The sequence below is a fragment of the Chiroxiphia lanceolata genome, chromosome 15, assembly GCF_009829145.1.
Source record: "Chiroxiphia lanceolata isolate bChiLan1 chromosome 15, bChiLan1.pri, whole genome shotgun sequence".
NCBI classification, from domain to species: Eukaryota; Metazoa; Chordata; class Aves; order Passeriformes; family Pipridae; genus Chiroxiphia; species Chiroxiphia lanceolata.
The window spans coordinates 12,807,061-12,827,938 of NC_045651.1; the positions used below are offsets into that span (position 1 = coordinate 12,807,061).

Here is a 20,878-nt window from a genome sequence, read left to right on the forward strand (position 1 = left end):
TCTGATCTCGGGGGAGCCTATTCTTATCTCAGAAGCAGCAAGGGAAGGGTTACACTGGACAGCTCGGTAGACAGGATGGAGCCAAATAAAATACCAATCTGACAAAAAAAAAAAAAAAAGAAAAAGAAAAAAAAAGAGGGGGGGAAGAAACACCCAGCCCCAGCCACCCACTCACCCAGGAGCATGGTCCAGGCTGCCAGCTGGATTTGCCAGCCCCAAAACAGCTGCTGGGTTCGGGCAGACAGCACAACCCTGGCACAGAGCAGAGGAGAGCGTGGTGTAATGACCCTGAAAGATGGGAAGAAAAACTAATTAAAAAAGTTTCAGGTCGGTCGTTACAGCCGTTCTGTTGTGATGCTGGTCTTCACTGTTTCCTTGGGGTGAGCACAGAAGTGTCCCAGCTCGGGCTCAGAGGCACAGCCGGCCCCAGCCTGGCAGGGACTCACTCGAGGTCATCCCGAAGGTCACGGCCAGGGCCAGCACTGCTGCCTCCCGTCAGGGGGCCCCTCTGGGCTGGCCCCAGCCGGTGACACAGGGCTGGGGGAGGTGTGGGACAGGGGCAGCTCCCTTCGGACACCACCCTGGCAGGGAGCAGCAGAGAGCCCCACCTCTGCTTGGCCTCTCTGGAGCCCAGGCATGCAGCAGGGCTCAGCCAGAGTGAGTAGGATGAGATGGGATAAGATAGCATGGGGCTGGGTGGGATGTGCTCTCTTGCCATGCCAAGCAGGGGAACAAGGGCAGCCCCATGTCAGGGGTACCCCCAGTCCTTGCCCTCTCCCCCTCCCACACCCCACTAATTACCGCTCTTAAGGAAGCGCCTGCGAGTTCAGGCCACTTAAGGTACCCCCAGCCCCTCTCAGTAAGGGGAATTGGGCCATAATTTGTTTTCGGTGTCAAGATGGCGTCAAAGATAAGACAAAAATCTCCAGGTTTGGGGGCTAAAGAGACAGGAGAAATCCTGACCCGGGGCCGACCTCGGAGGAATGGCCACAAACCCCAGTGAGTCACATGGCAGGTGAAAGATTTACTGCCAGGGGAGCTTTTTGATCCTCTCCCAACACTCGGAGCCTCTTAGCCCAGTTGCCGGCTCCCAAGTCAGACTGTCTCCTGGGAGCACTGCTCAGGTGGGAAGATTTTCTATCCAGCTGAGGCCCCCCCCAGATGCGAAGTTCATGACATACAACAGCTCTTCCTCAAATCTCTGTGCTCCTGGAGTCACATGATTCTGAGACTTGTCTGAAGAGAAGATGCATTTCTAATCCATAGCTGTAGAAATTATATCCAAGCATGGGAAGACTCTGGAGCCACAAGGTAGATGAAGACTGTAACTTCTTTACTTTCTTGCTTTTGTTTTATTTTCTAAACCAAATCCAAACTCATTGGGTTTTCACCCCTATGGCAGTACCTGCTTGGGACTGAGCACTGAGCTCTGCCCAGGGTATATTTTTCCATGCAGCTGCCTGTGCTGGGAGAAGACCAAGAACCCTGCACCTTGGGACAATTTCCCCATTCCTCAAACAATGGACAAACTAATCATCCATCCCACGTCCCTACCCCTCCAAAGCCAACCTGCATCGCTCCTTTATTCCAAGAAGGCCCTTCCCCCAGTGCAGAGGGTTGTGAGAAGTGTGTATTTACTCCTTTCACAAGAGTCACATGCTTGGGGTGGGGTTAGCCATGGTCACCATGGTTTTCTGCAGAATGACCTGTCCTCATCCTGCTCTGTGGACAATTGCCTTAGCGAGGACCTTCTCTGGCAGTGCTGGCACTTGGCTGCTGATTTTTCACTAATCTTCTCTCATGACATCTCAGCACGGCCCTCAGGTGAAGCTGGGCGGTGTGGGGTGGCACAGAAGCCCACTTGTGTCTCACACAGCAGCTGGATTTGAGATCCAGGATGGAAGCTGGCTGGGAGCTGGTGGAGCACCAGTGCCATACAGCTCAGGGCAGGACTCGGTGCCGTTCCCACAGCTCTGTGATGCTGGACGAGCTCTGCCTCTCCTAGTTACTCCAAAGCTGAAGTGCAATAACAAATCTGCAGATCAGAGGGGCCAAGGCGCCAGATGGAGCTGCTGGAGCATGAGTGGGAAGCACAGGTTGGGAGGAGGGTGTTCACTGGTGAGAGAGAGTGAGGGACAGTTACCCAGGAGGCTTGAGCTGAGAGACTGCAGAGCAAGAAACCACCCTTGGAGCCTTGCTGAGTCCTTGTGACAGATCCCTGAGGTGGGGAAGGTCCTTGCTTGCAGTTTCCTCTTCCCCTGCTTCTTCTTTTGTGTGAGGAATTCAGGTCCTGACCACCCTGAAAGACTTTACAGTAACCAGAGTAGGGGAATTTATGGCGTCACCCGTGGTTGAAAGCTGAGGGATTGAGAGGAAAAGGTTTTTTTTTTTCCTTAGACTGGAGATACCTTGACAAAATTCTCATGGCCTGTGACTGACCCGCAGGAGCAGCTGAGGGGGAAGCAGGGACCAGAGCAGGCTGGTTTAATTGCCTTGGCCAGGAGCTCCTTCCCAAGCTGAGATGTGGGAAGGAGTTACGAGTCTGAGTTAGTGCACAGAGCTTGTGTCAACTCTGAAATTCCCTCCTCTGCTCACCTCCACTGGCTTCTGCTGCTTTGGTCTGCTGGCTGATGGAGAGGAGGAGGGCAGGCTGCGCACTGGGACTTATCAGCTTGGCTCCAACTTGAGCCTGGGCTGCTGTGTTCAACAACTCACCTGACAAAATGCCCAGGAACCAAGGCAGCTGCTTAGAGCTGAACCCACACAATTCCATACCCAATGCCCTTAAGGATCTTTTAGATTTCTCAGAATGTGGTATAAAAAGGTGGAAAGGCCCTTGTGGAGATACCTTTGTTGCCTTGGGGAGTGATGAAGGACTTGGAGAGATGAGCAGCTGAGAGGAGTGGGGAAAATAGGATCAGGAAAAGGAGAGAAGGGAAGAAGACAAGGATTAGCCTGGAGAGGGACAGCATCTCCCTGGCACTGTAGTTTGTCAGTACCCAGTGCTATCACTGTGCCAGTGAAGGCCTTCAACCTGCTTTTCACCCCCGGGAAAAGGGAGCCAGAGAGGGCTGAGGTGAGTCAAGGCCAGCAGTAGTGAACCAAGGGCTCTGCATTTACAAGGGAGGCAGGGTTTATGGCCAGTAAAGTGGAAATTGCAGGAAAAAATTAAACAACCCGGTTCTGTTGGAAAGGTGGACTGGACAAGGAAGAGCTCAACAGTCCCATTTTGGACCAGTGGGATGCTAATGGGATGCCCATCACCGTGCTCTCTGGTCCCTGGCAGTCCATACCTGTGGTAGGAAAAGCAGCAGAGCCATCTCAGCTGCCTGACACTTCCCTCTTCCCCACAGCACCATAGTGTTCCCTGCTAAGGGTGCTGTGGTGATCATGTAGTGCTTCCTGCAATACATAAAGGCAACAGATCGTGCAGAATGTTCCCCAAAAAATTAAGTAAAAGCACGCTGGGGGGGTTGAAGTACTTACAGAAGAAAACTCTGCTTGCAAGGGTAAGAGGTGGGAAATTGACTCCAGCTCCTGGCAGAGACTGAGTGCTCATGGAACTGTGCAGTTATCTCTTATTGGATAGAGGGGAAATAAATAAATTACAAAAAAAAAAAAAAAAGGCACCCTGAGGCTGTCCCTCACACACTCCTGCTCAACCACATCTCTAAGACACAAAACCATTAAATCCACATTCAGATTTTCCCCCAGTCCTCTGTGCTGCCCTCTCTGCTGGGGAGAGCACAAGTGATGCCTGGTTTCCATCAAGGCTGCGAGGAGGCCGCAGGGCGGCTCACGCAGAGGATCGGACGTGTTCAATTTCAACGTCCAACCAGGGGAAAAAAAAAAAACCAACCAAACCCAAACAAACCATTTTTATGATCTCCACATCCCAGCACAGCATAATCCCGCTTCCGGTCTCTGACAAGCACAGCCAGCTCCTGCCGAGGAGGCATTTTTGGGATGGGGACACGGCCCTGGTGCCCCCGGCAGCTGCCCCGGGCTCGGAGGTGCAGCTGCCGAGCACCCACCTCCCGTGTTCCTAAGCTAACACTGCCCTCACACGGCAGCCGGCAGTGTAGAGAGGGATGTGCAGTTTTCAGCTCATCAGATCAATCTGCTGGTTCCTCAGTTTCTCAGTGTGGAAAAGACTGAGCAGATTCTGCCCCGGTTTTGAGTTTCTTCTGTGGGTCTCTTGGCAGGGAGCAAACATGAGATTAAGTTGCATTATTCGTTAGTCTATGCAAAAAACAGATTAACTGGCAGCATTTGTTTCTATCACAAGTTACCCTGGGATGCAGGATGGGGTGAGGGGGGCAAGTGTCCCCTACAAGGGCCACAGCAGTATAAATAGGCATATTCCCATTTAACAACAATAAGGAGACAGGTCTTTTGATTGTAGGACAGCACCAAGGAATAAGGAAGGATACAGGAGATGTTGTGGGACTGTTTCAGGGAGAATTATCTGTGCAAATCTCTACTGCACATCAACAGTGCAATTTCACAGAATCACAGAATATGCGGAGTTGGAAGGGATCCACAAGGATCACTGAGTCCAATTTAATTTGACAGTGATAAATTCTGGCCTTGTATTTTAGGTATAAAGTTTTCAACATTCAATCATCCTCCTCTGTGAGAGCCCAAGTGTCTACTTGGGCCCAAGCATACTACTTCTTTCCTGGCTAAAAATCATGGGTAAAGCATGACTCAAGCCAGTGCCAGCACAGTTTTTGGAAACACCATGACAGGGTTCAGGAGAATGAGTACTCAAGTTTCTGGCATCACTCACTTCTTCACTGCAGCAAAAAAGTGAGGCACCTTTATCTGTAAGGCTGATGATCAGGAGGAACCACAATATGGGAGAAAGAAATGAAACAAAGCACTTAATGGGAAAGGATCTTAAGCACTAGGATGCTACATGTCAGTATTGCTCTGGTGCAGCACCCACCTTGTCAGCTGGACACGCAGCTTTGACTCTGGACAACATGGGCCATAAGTCATGTGTAAAACGAAGCCAAGGCTGTGCTTGAGAAGCAAGCAGAAGCACAGGACTGAACTAGACATAAAGAAGATTCATTAGGAAACATGAATCAAAAGAGAAGCCGCATTTGTTTGACTGGACATGACACTGGAGGGGAGGATCCCCATCGTAGAAAAGCCCAACACTCCAAAATGCAAGGTCACGTGGTTCTTCAACAACCTCCATCCTTCTTGCGAGTTGTGTTTTTGTTGCATTCAAAAGAATTGCACCTGTACAACCCACGTGGGTTTGTCACAAAATATTTCATCAGCTGAGTTTTCTGCTCCAGGCTTGGCATTCCCAGTCAGCAGTGCCATTCTCTGCTCTTTGTTGGCAGTTTTCAGCCCTGGGGAGGCGGGTGGGAAGAGACGGTGAATCTCAGAAGTCTGACAAAAAAAACAAACATCCATACAAAGCAGAACTCCACTGGCTCTGGAGTCATCAGTGCCAAGGGCAGAAAGGCAAACAGAAGGGAATGTAGGCCTTGTTGCTAGATAGATCATTTATTAAAGTGAAATTCAGCATCTTATCTTTGTCAGACAGTACAGAGTTAAAGTCTCATACACAGTGGAAGCAGGACATTTCCTACACCTCAGAGAAATGAGTTCTACAGCTTTTGCTATAAGTTACTAAGTTGCTTTAACAATACACAGCTATATTACACAGTTAAAAATACAAGGTGTCCAAAACATTTGGCATAAGATCAGCACAACACATGGAGGCCAGAAACAGAAGAGGGAACACAGTTTTTCTCTCCCAGTAAGCCTGCCAAAAGACTCCAAACCATTCTGCAAGTTACCTGCTACCCATCTCCCCTGCACCAACCAGCTGAGGAGCAGAGCTGTGGGTAGGACAGGAGTAAACCCAGCCCTGTTAGGGCTCAGAGGCTCCTGGAGCCTGCTGATGTACAGGATGGCCTGCAGAGCTGCTTGCAAGGGAAGTTCAGGCTTAAGGCAGGAGCCTCCCCCTCTCCCCATACTTTCTTCAAGCATTTAATTCATCCCAATCAGATGTGTTCACAGGCAAGTCAAGGGATAGCTGTGAAAAGTGCAAGGAATATCTTACATTGTAACAATTCATTTGCACTTCTAAAGTGGGAAATGAAAACTCCCTAACTTGATAAGCTACAGATGGCTAAAGAATATCAGTGACACGAGGAGTGAGGCATCAATAACATTCCTTCACCTTTGGGACTCTTCAGTCAATAATCTGGGCAGTACAGGGACTCCTTCTGGACGGGAGGCCACCTTGTACTACCCGTTCTTCTAAACTGTAGAGGCAAAGTGACTCTAGTGCTCTAGGGAAGTACCACCATCTGCCAATTTAAATAAACAGTCCCTCAGCAGACCCTCCCCTCCTACTGCAGTTACTGCTGAAGATCTCCCATTGGTATTTACATTTGGCTCAACCAAAAGATGTAAAGTGCACAGCTCCCCCTCCTCCCCCTCTCATAAAACATCCATCACAAGAGCTGATGCAGAACAAATCGTCCTCCATGCTGCTGCCTGTGGACGTGTGTTTTGTTCAGTCTCTGTGGGCCATGCCCTGTTTCATGCTCTCTGTGCCACCATGACCCACATGCAAACTCCCATTAACTGTGGATTATTTCAGCTCTTGTATTCAAAGCCTCTCTGAACCCAGCCTGCACTTTAGACTCACTTGAAATGCCAGACTTGATGTGTTTTGGTCAAGTCTTGCACACCGGGGTATCTAGTGATTTACAACCACATTTCTAGGAAAAACTGGGACCCAAAATGCTGGGGACAAGTGGTACAAACCTGCCCGCTCTGCTCTTTTCAGGCTGAGCATCTAAAGTGCCTGGTAAAAGAAACATTACCTTTTAATGCAATTGTGTACTTCAGGTTGATAGACAATAACCTTTGAGATTCAGAAATTTTGAAAACTGCATTCTAACACAGCCTCCTTGGATATATTTGCACTTTTCAGCCATCAAGTTGCCAACAACTTGAGTCTTTGCATGCTTCCAACTCCCTTGAGCTGAGCTCAAGCCCGTAACTACCAGCAATGATTTCTTCTTCTTCCCTTGAAGTGAGCAGAGGGTCAGCATACAGGATGAAATTAACCCCAGAAGAGATGTTTCTGCATTATTTGGATTGCATACTAATGGTTTCGGATCTAGTCAGAACTCTAATTAGGTTAATGCAGCTCTTCAATGAGAATTGAGCTAGGCTATGGAATGGCATTAGGCTGTATAACGGCTGGAGACCTTCAGAGATGATTCCTCTGCCCCAGGGTGAATGTCACCTATGCAGGCTTGTAAGAAATAAGCTTCCACTATTATAAATAGAAGATGACATCTGGTCATCCTCCATGCCCCCAAGGCTTGTGCTCCATGGTTCAAAGCTAGACAGAATTTAAGGCCCATCTGTGAAAAGCAAAATGCAAAAGGAAAAAAAATAATCTTATCATACCAGCCAAAGCGATTTGGGTCTTACACCTTTCCAACAAGTCCCATCTAAAAGTGCTGAGAAAATGTCCCACCTCATGGCTTCACAAGTGTGAGGTTCAAACACATTTACTTCGAAGTTTCAAATAAAAAAAGTTGGAAAGTCTTTTTTTTTCTCAATTGGCATGCAGCATAAGGAATCGAACACACAGCACGGTTTTGTACACAACGACAATTGCATTGTTGCGTTTTCTGGTTATTAGACACTAAATGCTTTTCAAGAATCACAGGCACCCTGAACATGGATATTGCTACTGAATTGACGTGTGGTTTTAGTTCATAGCACGGGAGCCATCAAGCGGCTGACCCTTCCAACGAGACATCGGCTTTCTGTTGCTCAAGGCGTTTTGCTCTAGCTAAGTTGAGAACAAGGTAATAAGGCATTTGCAAGGGGTTTATAAGGCCGTGGGGTCCGACAGCCAAAGATTCTTCTGTTTCTTTGGTGTCTTGCCTCCAAGCTTTCCACCTTATAAACAACTGCTAATGGCTGGTAAACATCTCTTCATCATCACACTTCGCCAAGAATATTTTTCAAAAAAGTATAATTGCTTTAGAAGTGAAACCAACAAGGATCACATTTCACATCAATTGACTATTTTCAGGAAAAAAAAAAGAAATAAAAAGTTTCCTGGATACCACCTCTGCACAAAAGCATTCCAGTGAATACACCTGAACAGATGGAACCTGCCACCATATTTCCTTGAAAAGAATCATTTTGCTGATGGCTACTAAAGCACCCCAACAGATTTATTTACTCTTAGAAATAAAACAAAATAGAATACAACGACAAAAAAAGTAAATCCCAAACAAACTACATTTTTACAGTTTTGGTCTAGAATCACAGAATCAATCAGGTTGGAAAAGACCTCTGAGATCATCGAGTCCAACCTATGACCGAACACCACCTCGTCAACCGGAACATGGCACTAAGTGCCAAGTCCAGTCTTTCCTTAACCACCACCAGGGATGGTGACTGCACCACCTCCTTGGGCAGCCCATTCCAATGTCTGATCACCCTTTCTGTGAAGAATTTCTTCCCAATGTCCAACCTAAACTTCCCCTGATGCAGCTTAAGATCACATCCTCTTGTCCTGTCGCTGGTTGCCTGGGAGAAGAGGCTGACCCCCACCTGGCCACACCCTCCTGTCAGGGAGCTGTAGAGAGTGATAAGGTCACCCCTGAGCCTTCCCTTCTCCAGGCTAAACAATACCAGCTCACCTAGCTGCTCCTCACAGGACTTGTGCTCCAGATCCTTCACCAGCCTTCTCTGGAGTCACTCCAGCACCTCAATGTCCTTCCTGAATTGAGGGGTCCAGGACTGGACACAGGACTCGAGGTGCCCCACCAATGCCAAGTACAGGGGAAGAATCACTGTGAGGCATAACCCTCTCAGCTCAGAAACTCATTTTCCCTTGGTAATATCCTCTGATGACATGAGCACTTTGCAGACTAACGTGCAGTCAGAGAATGTACCCTTTTAGTGATCTGTCCTGAATGAGAGAAGCCGGATCGTGTTGACTGATGTGGGAATTACTCCACCCTTTCAATAAGGAAAGGACCATCATAATTAGGAAATTTTTAAACATTCATGAAATACCAACACAAGACATTCTCTCCTCATTCCTTGAACCTCTCTCTTGTCTGATGTTCCATATTGAATCGAACAAGGAAATGCTGAAACAATCACACTCCCCACACGTCACAAATGGGACGTGTACCATAACAGAGTATTTCTGCACACAACACAGGACTCAGACACACTGAAATTTGTTGAACATGTTTCTGGAGTATTAGCAAACAATTCAGAATGATGTGAACAACTTGTTTAAGTTGTGACTTGATTTTTAAAGAGACCTTGGGAGAGCTTCAACAAGAGCTTCACTAAGTGAACCCTTCATGCCTTATGAAACACAATCCAGTACTAAGCTGGGACCATGACCTGTGTGTTTAGCTCTTCAACAAAGCTCCATTCAGTTTTGAAATATTAAAACCTGCCATTTACAAAATGCTAGCCGAAGTTTTCTACTGCTCAGTTCATTGCTTAAGGCTTGTTGAGAATATCCTCTCTATGTGGAGTCTTGGCATCTTGTACCAGAATGGAGACATTGGTTAGGACAGCAAAGAAACATACTGGTGCTTTAAATCATGAGGTCCCCTGAAGAGAATTTGAGGTCACTGGAGAACAGTCAGTCATGACCAATACTTTTATAAGCTCCTTTTGCCAAAATAACCACTGTGTTATTTGTAAGGACACCTTGGTTTTAAATAACAAATTCAGGGTGATCTCCTCCTACAGTGCCCAGTTAGGAAGCACCAGGGTGCTACCCTCACTCACACAGTTCTCATGAAATGCTCATGAAAGGCAAATGCTTTGATACTTCTTGCCTGTTGCAAAGACAGATGAAGTGCATCACAAAATGCTCCAGTCAGATCACTGCCCTGGTTATGGTGCCTCACCCATAACTCTGCTTTATACTAAACAGAGACTGCAGAGCCCCTGAATCCACACAACAGTTTTGTGACACCTGCTACAGCTTCAGCAGAGAACTCACAAAACTTGTGACTGATACTGATCTGACACAGAAATTAAGAGACTGATGTCTCAAGCCATTGTTTCACCTACCATCACTGAAATATGTATAAGTGAATTAAACGAGCATTTCTACCAACATGATCAGACCCAGCAAATAAGCTGTGTTTGCCTTAATACCACATTCTGAGGAAATGCAGAAGTTTTAAAATTCTTACAGACAATTTAATTAGTGAGCTGTTAAACAAAAGAAATGAGAAAAAGAGATTGCAGAGAGTTGGTTGGCATCCATGTCAGACGGGGTCAGGAGGAAAAACGGTAAAAAACACGTATCAATTTCAGACTAGTCAAGTAGCATTCACTGGAGTAGATCTGGTGAGCTGGAGCATTTGTAGAAGTTTGGGACTTGAAGCACTGACTCAAGGCAAGACAGAGCATGTGTAGGTGAGGAGCAAGCTTCAGACAAACTTCTGACCCATGCACCTCAAGAATGAATTTTATCTCTGCTGCTCTTCCAGTCCTGTACCAAGACAAACTGCATGGTGGTTTGTGATGCAGTCTGAATTCAGTGAAAAAAATTCCATCTGGGATCTGAATTGCACTGAGATGCAGATTTCCAGAGATGGTTTAAAACACCAAGTTGACAAACTCCACAGTCCTACAGGTTTACTTGGTTTCCCCATTATCCTCATTTCTTTATTCCAATGTGACTTTGAAATGAGGGGAAGAAGTCTTCGGAAACATGTTGGACACATGTTTTCAAATACTCCTGATAAGAATGTCAATATTTTTTTCTGTCATCCAGACACTGCATTTAAAAAAAAAAATTTACAATATACTTTAACAGTTCTTATATACCTAAAATACACAATACCATATGTTCCTTTAAGGTCTCTCTTATTCCAAGTCTTGTTAACCTTCAATCTAGTTGCTTGCTGCCTTCTGATTTCTGGTCCAGCCTGCTCTTGTTGTTCTTCACCATGTAGATGAAATATGCGAGTGTCTCCTTCTCATTCACTGGAATATTCCTGAAGTGACGACTGACAGTCTGGAAGGACAACGTGTAAAGAGACAGAAATGCTGAAATTAAACAGTAGAAATAACTAGAATGGGGTTTGTCTTCACTTTCCAAAACCAATTTTACGGCCACTGAGCACAATATACTTTTAGTCAAACATACACCGATTCCAACTGTCAGTCCTCATTTACCTCCCTCTCTCTTTACAGCTGGAATGTGTGTACGAACATAGCATAGTCTTGCTGTGTCAGCAGGATTTGCAGCCAACCTAAAAGCGGAATTTGGAAGCCAGAATGTCCTCCTGCCAAAGCAGCACAGCTCCTCCTGAGCGACAGTTCACGCCGAGATTCTTTGGCGAGCAAGTTTTCTCTGCACCTCCGTGTTTTAAAGGAGAGTGCAGGAAACACTGCAACACTTTGCTATGTGAAACAGATGTAGCAAAGTCTTATCCAGGGAGCTCTCCTTTGGACTCTAAGTTTTCACTGAAAGGGATACCATCGAATTTGCACTCATAAGGTTAGGATTTGGTGAGGGCTACCCCTCTCTGCCACTGTCATAAGCCCTGAACCATTAGCTGCTTTTTCCTCAGAAAATGAACGTAGAAAATATGTTGAAGCCGGATGAAATCTGCTTCTCACATGGAAGAAGCTGTTTTTTGGTACCAAACACAGCTCCAGAATTGGATTTTGATGCAGGTTGAGCAATAAGTCACTCCAAGAAGATTTATGGAAGCTGAGTTTTCCTTACGGTGGGATAGCAGCAGGAGTCTAAGAGCCTCAGGCAGCAGTGATTCAAACATGGGAGCTGGACGAGGATCCAGCGTAGGGTCAAAGCTGCTCAGACTCCACAGGAAATCTGGGAAGTGTGTGACAACTTTAAGTTAGGCTCCCTTTATTTTCCTCTTGCATAGTAGTTGATCTTTGCTTTCCTCTTGGGAACATTCATGGTAAATTCCCTAAGCAGGTAGTTCTTCATGGCAGGAGGCAGCTGACAGACTATGAGCTGCTTAGTTGAACATGACAAATCAGAACTACTAATGAGGGATACCCTCACCATGCTTTCTTCAACTTACCCCTACAGACACTACACTACAATTTCTCTATATTCTGTATATTCACTCCCTAGGTGACTTTGAAAGAGAGAAAGACAGTGTCTTGCTGACTTTTTTGGTCTGCTGGTTTTTATTCTTTAAAGCAAGAGTAAAAGCAAAGTGGACAGTTTTAGGCAGACAGCTGTGAAAACCACAACTTACAAAATCAACCTCGCTACCATTCAGTAACTGCTACAGTTTTTTCCAGTTTAGAGAAGACTTTTCTCACAGCACGTCATCAGAGCAAGTCAGGAAAGAGCAGAGCAGATGCACACCAAGCACAACTTACCCAAATAACACAGAGATACAGAGAGTTCTTTCTGTACAAGTACCCATATGGTGAGAAAGCAGTAGCAGAGGCCCTTAAGGAAAAAGTCTTTTATTGACTTAATATAGAATAATCAGGACAAGGGAGGGAAATAAGGAACCTGAAGTCACGGTCAATGATTCTGCCTTTAATAATAAGCAATTCCAACCAGTTCAAGTGACTGTGAGGAAAGAAGAACTAACAGGGGCACTTAGGGAGATCAGTAGTGTATAAGTCTGAGTTTCAGTCAAACAGCCATCTCCAGATCACACCCAGGTCACAGAAAACGGGTTCTGTTTCTTCTCCCTAAAGGTCACTGATTATGATTATAGACAAGGCAGGAAAGGAAGCAGAGACAAGCCAAGTTACTAAAACATGCTTTCAAGAGCCAGCTTCCATGCCTTCCATGCCTGTCCCAGGTGAAAGCAGCTTTCTGTTGGCATCATCCCCTGAAACCCTTCGCAGAGCACTCGGTACATACCAGTGAGTCGCACAGGTATGAGTGTCCACAAAACATGCACTTGAAAAGAGGAGATAAGAAGTTTTTTAATAACAGAGATAACGCTACCTCTGTCATCACTTACTTCTGCAAGCTGAGCCTTGTTGAGTCCAGGCCTAGTCTGCAACTTATAATGCCTCTTGTAACGTCTCAGGGTGTTCACTTGGAGCTGGAACAAGTCAACCTGCAAGTGATGCAGAGAGGATGAGCACTACCTTTAGTTTCTATGAGCAGTTATTTTATCTAAAAATAACTACTTCCTCAACAGGACTGCTCTTTGCCTGCATTCAGAACCACACTGGTTTGCTTTACTGACAAACCTCAGTATATTTTGTATTTGTTAATGCTAAAGGACCAAAATAGCCTCAGGGAAATAGAAAATTTTGTTCTGGTTCACATGCTGTCAACAGAATTGCTGGCCAATTTCTGCTCTCAATTACACCTCTGCAACCTCCAAGCAAAGGGGAACCTTTTGTTCCCACAAGGTTTAAAAAGCTCACACATGAAATATCAATTTAGCAGGCATTGAACAAATGGCTTGTGACATAAAACAGAGCACAGAGATGAAATGAAATTCAAATACTTAAATGGGAAGTGCACAGTTTAAAACCAAAGGGGGTGGTAGGGAGGTTACAGGAAGAAAGATGAAGATCATGTGGAAAATGCCAAGTTTCAAAGACAAAAGGAATCTGTGCTGAAAAGCAAGAGGAAAATTACATTAAAACTGACATGATGCAGAGTTGCCTGTTGGAACTCTGCTGGGTGATGTGCATCCCTCAGGTTTAAGCCACCAAGTACCCTCTGTGCTCTACAGCACCATTTTTAGATGCCCGCTGGGTCCTCATCAATCACCCTGGCAACTACTGTAAAGCCTGAATAGGAAAGTTTTGATGGAGAACCTTGAACGGAAATATCAACAGCGATAACAAAAGGTCAGGTATCCTTAAAAAAAACACCACACCAAAAACTTGCTACTCTTTCAACACCTCCACAAAGGAAACGTGTGCGTACAGCTTTGCACCAAGGCACAGCTTTGCTGGCAAAATGACTCCTGGTGGCTTTCTCCCTCTCCCCCCCCCGAAATAAAAGGCTCTTTGCCAACAGGGTTGGCATTTCCAGCAGAGGGCTCTGCTGACGTGGCCACAGCTCTGCTTCTCCCAATTATCACCTCTGCGCAACTTTCTGCGGTGTCTACAGTACCCGAAACATCACTGAGGCAAATGCAGCACACAATGGAACAGAGAAGGGATTATTCTAGAGTTCTGTATCACAGAAAACCTCCCCCAGGCCTATTTCCTGAAAATAAAAAGGCGTTACAAACTATTTAGAGGTAGTTTTAAATAGTCCCAAAAAACCCCATATGTACAAAGGTCTGGAGAAGGTCAATATCCCTGGATATCAAATACCCAATCAAAGACAGTGACCGATTGAATTCTCTAGTGTATTTGGAGAATGATGCATCCTAAGTAACAAAGAATCATATTGGAGCCTCAGACACCACCAAAAATAACTTATTTTTACCTTTAAAAAAGAATTAGGACCAAATACAGCTTTAACTGTACATACATGAAGCTGTACAGTTACCTTATCACACCTCTTTTTATAGAAAACTTTACATGGGCAAGGAACTCATACAGGAATGAAGAAGAAAATTAGGACATTGCACATGAGAAAAGAGTCCACCTGGAAAGTGAGAGTAACTCTACAGCAGCTTCAGTGGAGTTGCAATTTAAAATGTAAATATTTTCCGATACATGAAACCATCCAAGTGAAACTTCAGCATGCTCAGAATTGGTAAAGCAGCCCACAAACCTCTGGAACATCCGTGTCATGCTCAGGAGAGTCACCTCCATCATCGCTCGTCTTCCTCTTCCTTTTGTTTCGCACACTTTGAATGAAGTTCTTGTGAAAATCACAAATATACAGATGTCTCACCTAAGAACAGAAGGGGTGAAAGAGCAATCAAAACAGGTTCTGTGAAACAGCATCCAACAGCAGTCATTTAGACACCAGTATCAGAATCCATCCCCATGACTGGTGTGACTGACTGCCTTAAGGAATTTCTAATCTTAAACCACAGGCCTGATATCAGGCTCTTGAGCTACAAATAATTTACATTACAAAGACTAAAGGCAGAAAATTAAGGACTCGAGCTTCACCTGAACTTGAACCTCTGCAGATAATACATTTCTTTTTTGTGGGTGCAATCGTATGTCAGAAAAAAACAGATCCTTGTCTGGAGGAAGTGCATTTGCTTCAGGACTTACCGTCAGCTAACTACTAAGAAAAATATTAATCTGTTCCACTCTTGTGAATTTTCTGGCTTGAACAGTACAGAAGGTTATTAATGCAAGTGTTTCAACACCTTGACCAAATAAAAGTTGGCTAATTACCTCAAATAAAACAAAAAACCCAAAAGCAGAACTGTCTCTTTCCTACTGCTTGTTCAGCCAAGGAACACCCCTTTTAACAAATATTATCTCACTAGTTAGCAAAACAAAGGACTTCAAGTGATCAAAATCATCTGGTATCTGTAAGGTTAAAATATCTTCAGATGACACAGGCAACCTACATTCGAAATCCCTCCATGCAGCCTTGCTTCACACTTTCCCTTTGTTCTGAGTTCTTTAGTCTGATCTCCCCTTTTTGTTTCTAAAGCCTTACATCTGTCAACAAAGACTCATTTCTGAAATGCAAAAAATTACTATGCCACTAGGCCAATCTGCTGAGGACTACAGCGAGGAGAAATACTCCATTTTTTAAGAATATGTTTCAAATTGAGTCACTCTCTTTCCGTGACACGATGCGATTCAGCTGTTCAGAAGGGACCCAATCAACCGGGGAAGCTGCCAAACAGACTGACTCAAAACTTCAGCCTTTTTTTTTTTTTTTTCCCCCTTTGTTTTCAGCGGTTTTAATCTTTAAAGATCTGGTAAGAAAAGCGCGCAGAGCTGGATTCCGTTAAGCGAGTCACTTCTGAGAAATTCCTTCGGGCTGCTCTGCTCTACCTATTTCTCTGCTGGGCGAACGACCCGCTTCTCTCTAGAGCTGACAGCCGCCACTCGATGTCATTAAGCACCAAACTGGGCTGTTTGGTGTGCGAACAAGCCCTGCTGAGGCGGCATCACATCTCGCCGCCAGCTCATCTTTTAACCTGCTTCGCTACAGCACCAATTCCTACCAATTAAAGCAGCAGCGTCAGCGACGCCTCGCTGGAGCACCGAGTGCTGTTTTCACCTGACAAGCGCCAGCGTTTCCAACCCGAAACCGCAATGGAAACAGCGTCCCTGCCTCCGGAGCACGGGCAGCTCGCTCAGCATCGCCCGCCTCCCAAACACGGTGTTTTGTGTTTCACGCATCACGAGACTCGCCGTGCCACGGGGAAAAGCCGCGTCTGCAGCGGGGGAAAAGCCGGTTCCGCATCCAGGCACGTCCTTCCCTTCCCTTTCCCGAACGCTGGAGGGGGAAAACGCGGTGCCGAGGCGCCGTGTTGGCCGCTCACAGCCCGGCAGCTCACCCCCTCTCCCCGAGGGGCAGCACCGAACCCCCCCGGGCAGCCGGAGCCCAACTCGCCGGGCGGATCCGCCGCTCCCCGGAGGCTCCGCAGTGCGGTGGCGGCTGGGGCCGGCCCGGCCGCCCCTCCGGGGGGCTCGGCGGCCCCGGCGGGAGGCCGCACTCACTCACACTTTTGTCGATGTCCAGCTTCAGCTTCTTCTGCGAGATGCTCTTCTGGATCCTCTTGCTGAAGGACGCGTTGCCGGCGGGGCGCACGCAGCGGTCCCCGTCGTCGATGAGGCAGCAGCTCTGGCCGTAAAAGGGGGCGGCGGGCGGCCCATCCCGGCTGTCCTCCTCGGTGCTGAACCCATTCATCGCCCACCTGCCCGCCCCTCACCCCGCGCGGGGAGCCGACCACCGGGGAGAGGGGGGGGACGAGCCGCGCCGTCACCGCCGCGCCCTCGGGGGGACCCCGCCGCCCCCGCGGGGGCCCCCCAGCCGCGGCAGGGGAGGGGACCCCCCTGGGCCGCCGGCGCTCAGCGCTGCCCGCGGGGCCGGGCCGGGCCCCCCAAGCGCCGCCGCCCGCGGGGAGCCGGGACCGCGCAGCGCCCGCACACACAAAACCGCCTCCCCGGCCGCGGAAGTCCCGCCCCCTGGCTCGCAGGCGCCGATCCTATTGGGCGGGGCGCACAGAGGGGCGGGGCGCCCCGCGCCGCTCCGCGCGCCCATTGGACGAAGGAGCTGCCCGTCAGCCGCTACCGCCCCGCCTCCGCGGCCGGAAGGTCGCCGTGCGGGGCGCGGAGGGAGCGGTGGGTCTGGGTTCGGCCCCCCCGGCCCTGGGGGGACCCGGTGGCTCCCGCCGGGCCGCACTGGCCCTGCGGGACGAGAAGGGAAGCGTCCCGGCCCCGCCGGCATTCGGGCGTCCCCTGCTCCGCAGAACCGCACGGGAACCCCGCGCCCAGCCACGGGACCGCGGGTTCCTCCAGCCGGCCGGGGCTGAGCCGGCACCGCTCCTGGAACAGCCGAACCTGTGACAGACTTGAACCTGCGGCCCTGGGACACGGCTCAGGTCGGCACAGCCGCAAATGCCTGTTCTTGGATACAGCGTCACGTAGGCAAGACTTCCTGGCTGAAATATATATTTTTTTATATTATAAGATTATATATTATAAGAAATGTATGATTTCCCTTCTCCCCTGCCCCCCCCGATTACAAGGCAGGGATAGTGAGAAGATGGGACCTGGAAAAGAGTTTCCCAAAGCAATGTGACTTTAAGCTTCACATTTCTTTCATCTGCAGGAAAAAAACCCAAACAAAACCCCCACAAACCCAAAAAAGTAAAAAAGGGGGAAGAAAGGGGGAGGAGAAGTTGGGGGGGGGGGTGTGGAATGAAATTCCTACTGATCTGTGAAGAAAAGATGTACCTTCTGGAAACGCCACAACCTCTGCAATATCAGACAGCAAATCCCATTGTCAGAGGTGTGTGAGCAGCTCTAAAGGGAAAAGGATTTCATCCTCCTCAAGAAGAGACTTTCTGCACAAGCAGAAGAAAGGTTCCATAGACTAAAATTACTTCAGAGTCTGAAACCCTGCACGTGGAACAATGTGTGTGAGCACCGGTTGAACTGTGCTGAATCACACACACAAAATACCTTAGCAAGAAAGACTCCTTAAAGCCCTTGGTCATCAGCTCTGACTGCTCAACAGTAACACTGACAGGCACCCTGCAACCTGTTCTGCCTGCTCTGCACAAGACAATTGAGAAAAGCCAAAATCTGTATTTTCTAGGCGTTCTTTACACTGCCAAACATGTCTCAATAAATGTGGAGGGAAGGGACTTAATACTCCTCAACAGTTCTGCCTCTTGTCTTTGCTTTTACTGCTGGTGCCCTCGGGCAACTGGTAATTGCTGTTTGTCCATGTGACTGGTAGGGAACCACAGTGCACCCTCCTGGGGACAGGCTCCCAGGAGCCTGCCGTTCTCATGGGAAGCTGATGAAAACAAATGAATTTACCCACAGACCAACAAGCAGTTAGTGAAGAGCAAAGAGATTTAAATACGCAAAACGCCACTGCTTATTAGAGCCCCAGGCCACACTGCTTGGGATCTGCCTGCCTGAATTAATACCCTCCTGGCAAAACCAGATAGATATTCCCTTGTTTTGGGGAAAGAGTAAACACAAAAGGCTGAGAGTGATCTTGGATCTCCTGATACCAAGCTTTCCAGCTTTATCTTAACATTACCAATAAAGATCAAATGGCAGGCTGAGGAAATCTTGCAGAAGGACTATCTTGACACTCAGCTGTAAACACGGACTGTAGGGACAGGTGATAATAGGAGCAAACGAGATAAAAGGGAACATGACCATAACAGGTAGGACTTCCTCCTGTCCCCATGGGGACGAGATTCTGCAGGTGGTCCCTGGACTATTCTATGGCAATCAGGAATGGCTGGAGAAACAGGCACCATTAAGTGCCAGAACAGGTTGGTACTGACCATCAGATTGTATTTCTTCTTGGGCTGCAACCTCTCATCCCTGCAAATGAAAAGATTTTAAGTCGTTTTGCAATGCCCAGTAGAAGGAAAAACCCTGGTTTTGTCTCTTTGCTAATTCAATGTTAATTACCTCCCTTCGCAGGCTAACACAATGACACCTTTTTACAGTCTTTCAAAATAAAAAAAACAGTGCATGGAGGTGTTTTTATAATTGCAGTTTATTTCAGCGTATTTATCCTCATGGGAACCTCCAGATTTCACAGTCTGGTAGTCCGGAACAAGCTTGCTGTGAAATAAACTGCCTCATAGAGACATTCTTTATTGGGTATCTATCACTAACCTGATCCAATAATTCTTTGTGGGAGCTGCAATGAAGTGAGAAACAATGTTTCATAAACCCATCAGCACCCAGGCAGCTTTAGTGCCTCTGAAGCGGTAATGGCCTGCCCATCCCAGTCACCCTCTAATCAAATTAGGGGAACCTGCACTAGCCTGTAAATCTCACCTGGAGCAGCACTACTCTCTAAAGATAAGTCCGTGGTGTAGCTGTCATGTGGAACTTATTGTTTTAATGGAGCCATTCGGGGGGCTTGGGACAGAAATGCTTCTCTCCAAACGGTCTGTGCTGCTGGAGATGTCCTGGGAAGCTGCTTTTTTAAAAATTTTTTTGTACTCCCAGTCAGAAATCAGACCATTTCCTTTCTCGGCACCTTGAGGGCCAATGGAAGCACTGCCCTGGCACCTTTCCCCGGACTCCCACTCTCCTCAGCACTTTTCTAGGGTGGCACATATTGAACCTGCTAAAATGCTTAAACTGTCACAGCTTTTGGCACATACTCACCCTGGGCAACGTTCCCACAGCCAAGAATCACAGCACAGCCTTCCCGGGGGAAACAGTTAACCTTGCAGTTATCTGCTGGTCCCCCCAGAAAGAGCCTTTCCTTTCCCTCACACAGGCTCATTTTCCCCACACGTGGATCTTCACACATTTCATTGCTTGTCTCCCATCCATTTTTTCCACTGTTTTTCACCCAAAGGAGTTAAGTAAAAAGGAGTGCTGAGAAGGCTGCTGAAGAAATGAAGTGGTGACAGTAGAAAGCACAGAGGGTCCTAGTGGGAACATGAGCAATGCTGAGAAACTTTCCTTGTCTTGGGCCAAGCCTGCTCTCCCCACATGGAAATCAGAACACAAACAGGGCCCCGAGCTGTTAAAGCCCTGCAAACCGAGGTGTAGGATGGATCTCCCAGCAGTCTCTCCCAAGGCAGACAGGCACAGAAAGGACAATGACAGCTTTGCTCCGCTCCTCTGTGCTTCCCAGTGTGCCCTACCAAGGACTGTCCATGGCAACTATCCCTCAGGGGTACAGGTTCTACCTGGGCACAAATCATCCACCACAGCCATGGTCCATCCAGGACAGTACCCCTGGGCACCTACTTGCATGAACATGTCTCCTCCTTGTCTCCTCTAGCTTTGTCCACTCCAGCTTTGCCCACATCTTATATTTCTCCTCCTGTCTCCTCCCTTCGTGGCTGCCACTTGCTCTTCCTTCAGCTCTGAGCTGAGGTGCTGCAGGATCCCCTGCTGGGCTGTAGTTCTGGGACATGATGGATTGTTCCCTTTGGTTTCAGAGCTGCTGGGAAGCAGCTGTGAGAGGCAGACATAGAGCTTCCCCACGGCTGCTGAGCCTCCTTGTCCACCCAACACAGCACTCGGGCACGAGCTCCTTGGCTGTTCGTGTGTACACACAGCAAATCCTGTGCTCTATTCCCAATGCAAAGGGCAGCCAGGAAGGACGTTTCCCAAGGGGGTTGGAGGACACCAGTGCGTGGCACAGCAGGAAGCCTGTGCTGGGGAAACACCTGACAAGGGATAACTGAGCTTATAAATAGAGAGAAGAGAAACACATCACTGGAGCAAAACAGGCAGGGACAGTCACGTCTGCACACACAGA

The 20,878-nt window shown here is 47.7% G+C and overlaps 1 protein-coding gene across 7 annotated transcripts; it reads right to left on the reverse strand.

Moving 5' to 3' along the window:
- Positions 1–1,543: 1,543 nt before the first annotated feature.
- Positions 1,544–16,910, reverse strand: SAP30L (SAP30 like). 7 transcript variants are annotated; one of them, XR_004359785.1, is made up of 9 exons: positions 16,619–16,910; positions 14,747–14,869; positions 13,020–13,118; positions 10,895–11,068; positions 5,254–5,369; positions 3,487–3,577; positions 3,294–3,402; positions 2,144–2,307; positions 1,544–2,016 (listed from the first exon to the last, which is right to left on the reverse strand). XR_004359785.1 is itself a non-coding variant. In XM_032703043.1 (4 exons), the coding sequence occupies exons 1-4, from the start codon at positions 16,802–16,804 to the stop codon at positions 10,940–10,942; spliced, it is 537 nt and encodes a 178-aa protein (XP_032558934.1). In that variant the 5' UTR covers positions 16,805–16,910; the 3' UTR covers positions 5,511–10,939. The 7 variants fall into 7 exon arrangements, 1 of the variants encoding a protein (XP_032558934.1); XR_004359784.1 differs by having other exon boundaries at positions 1,544–2,035; XR_004359782.1 differs by having other exon boundaries at positions 1,544–2,307.
- Between the last annotated feature and the right edge of the window lie 3,968 nt (positions 16,911–20,878).

What these genes read in the sequence shown, in the direction of transcription:
- SAP30L (XM_032703043.1), bottom strand. Translation starts at nt 16,804, where the DNA reads ATGAATGGGTTCAGCACCGAGGAGGACAGCCGGGATGGGCCGCCCGCC. An exon ending in ATGACACGGATGTTCCAGAG is followed by an intron (nt 13,119 to 14,746) that starts GTTTGTGGGCTG and finishes CATCACTTGCAG; the next exon opens with GTTGACTTGTTCCAGCTCCA. An exon ending in ACAAGGCTCAGCTTGCAGAA is followed by an intron (nt 11,069 to 13,019) that starts GTAAGTGATGAC and finishes TTGTCCTTCCAG; the next exon opens with ACTGTCAGTCGTCACTTCAG.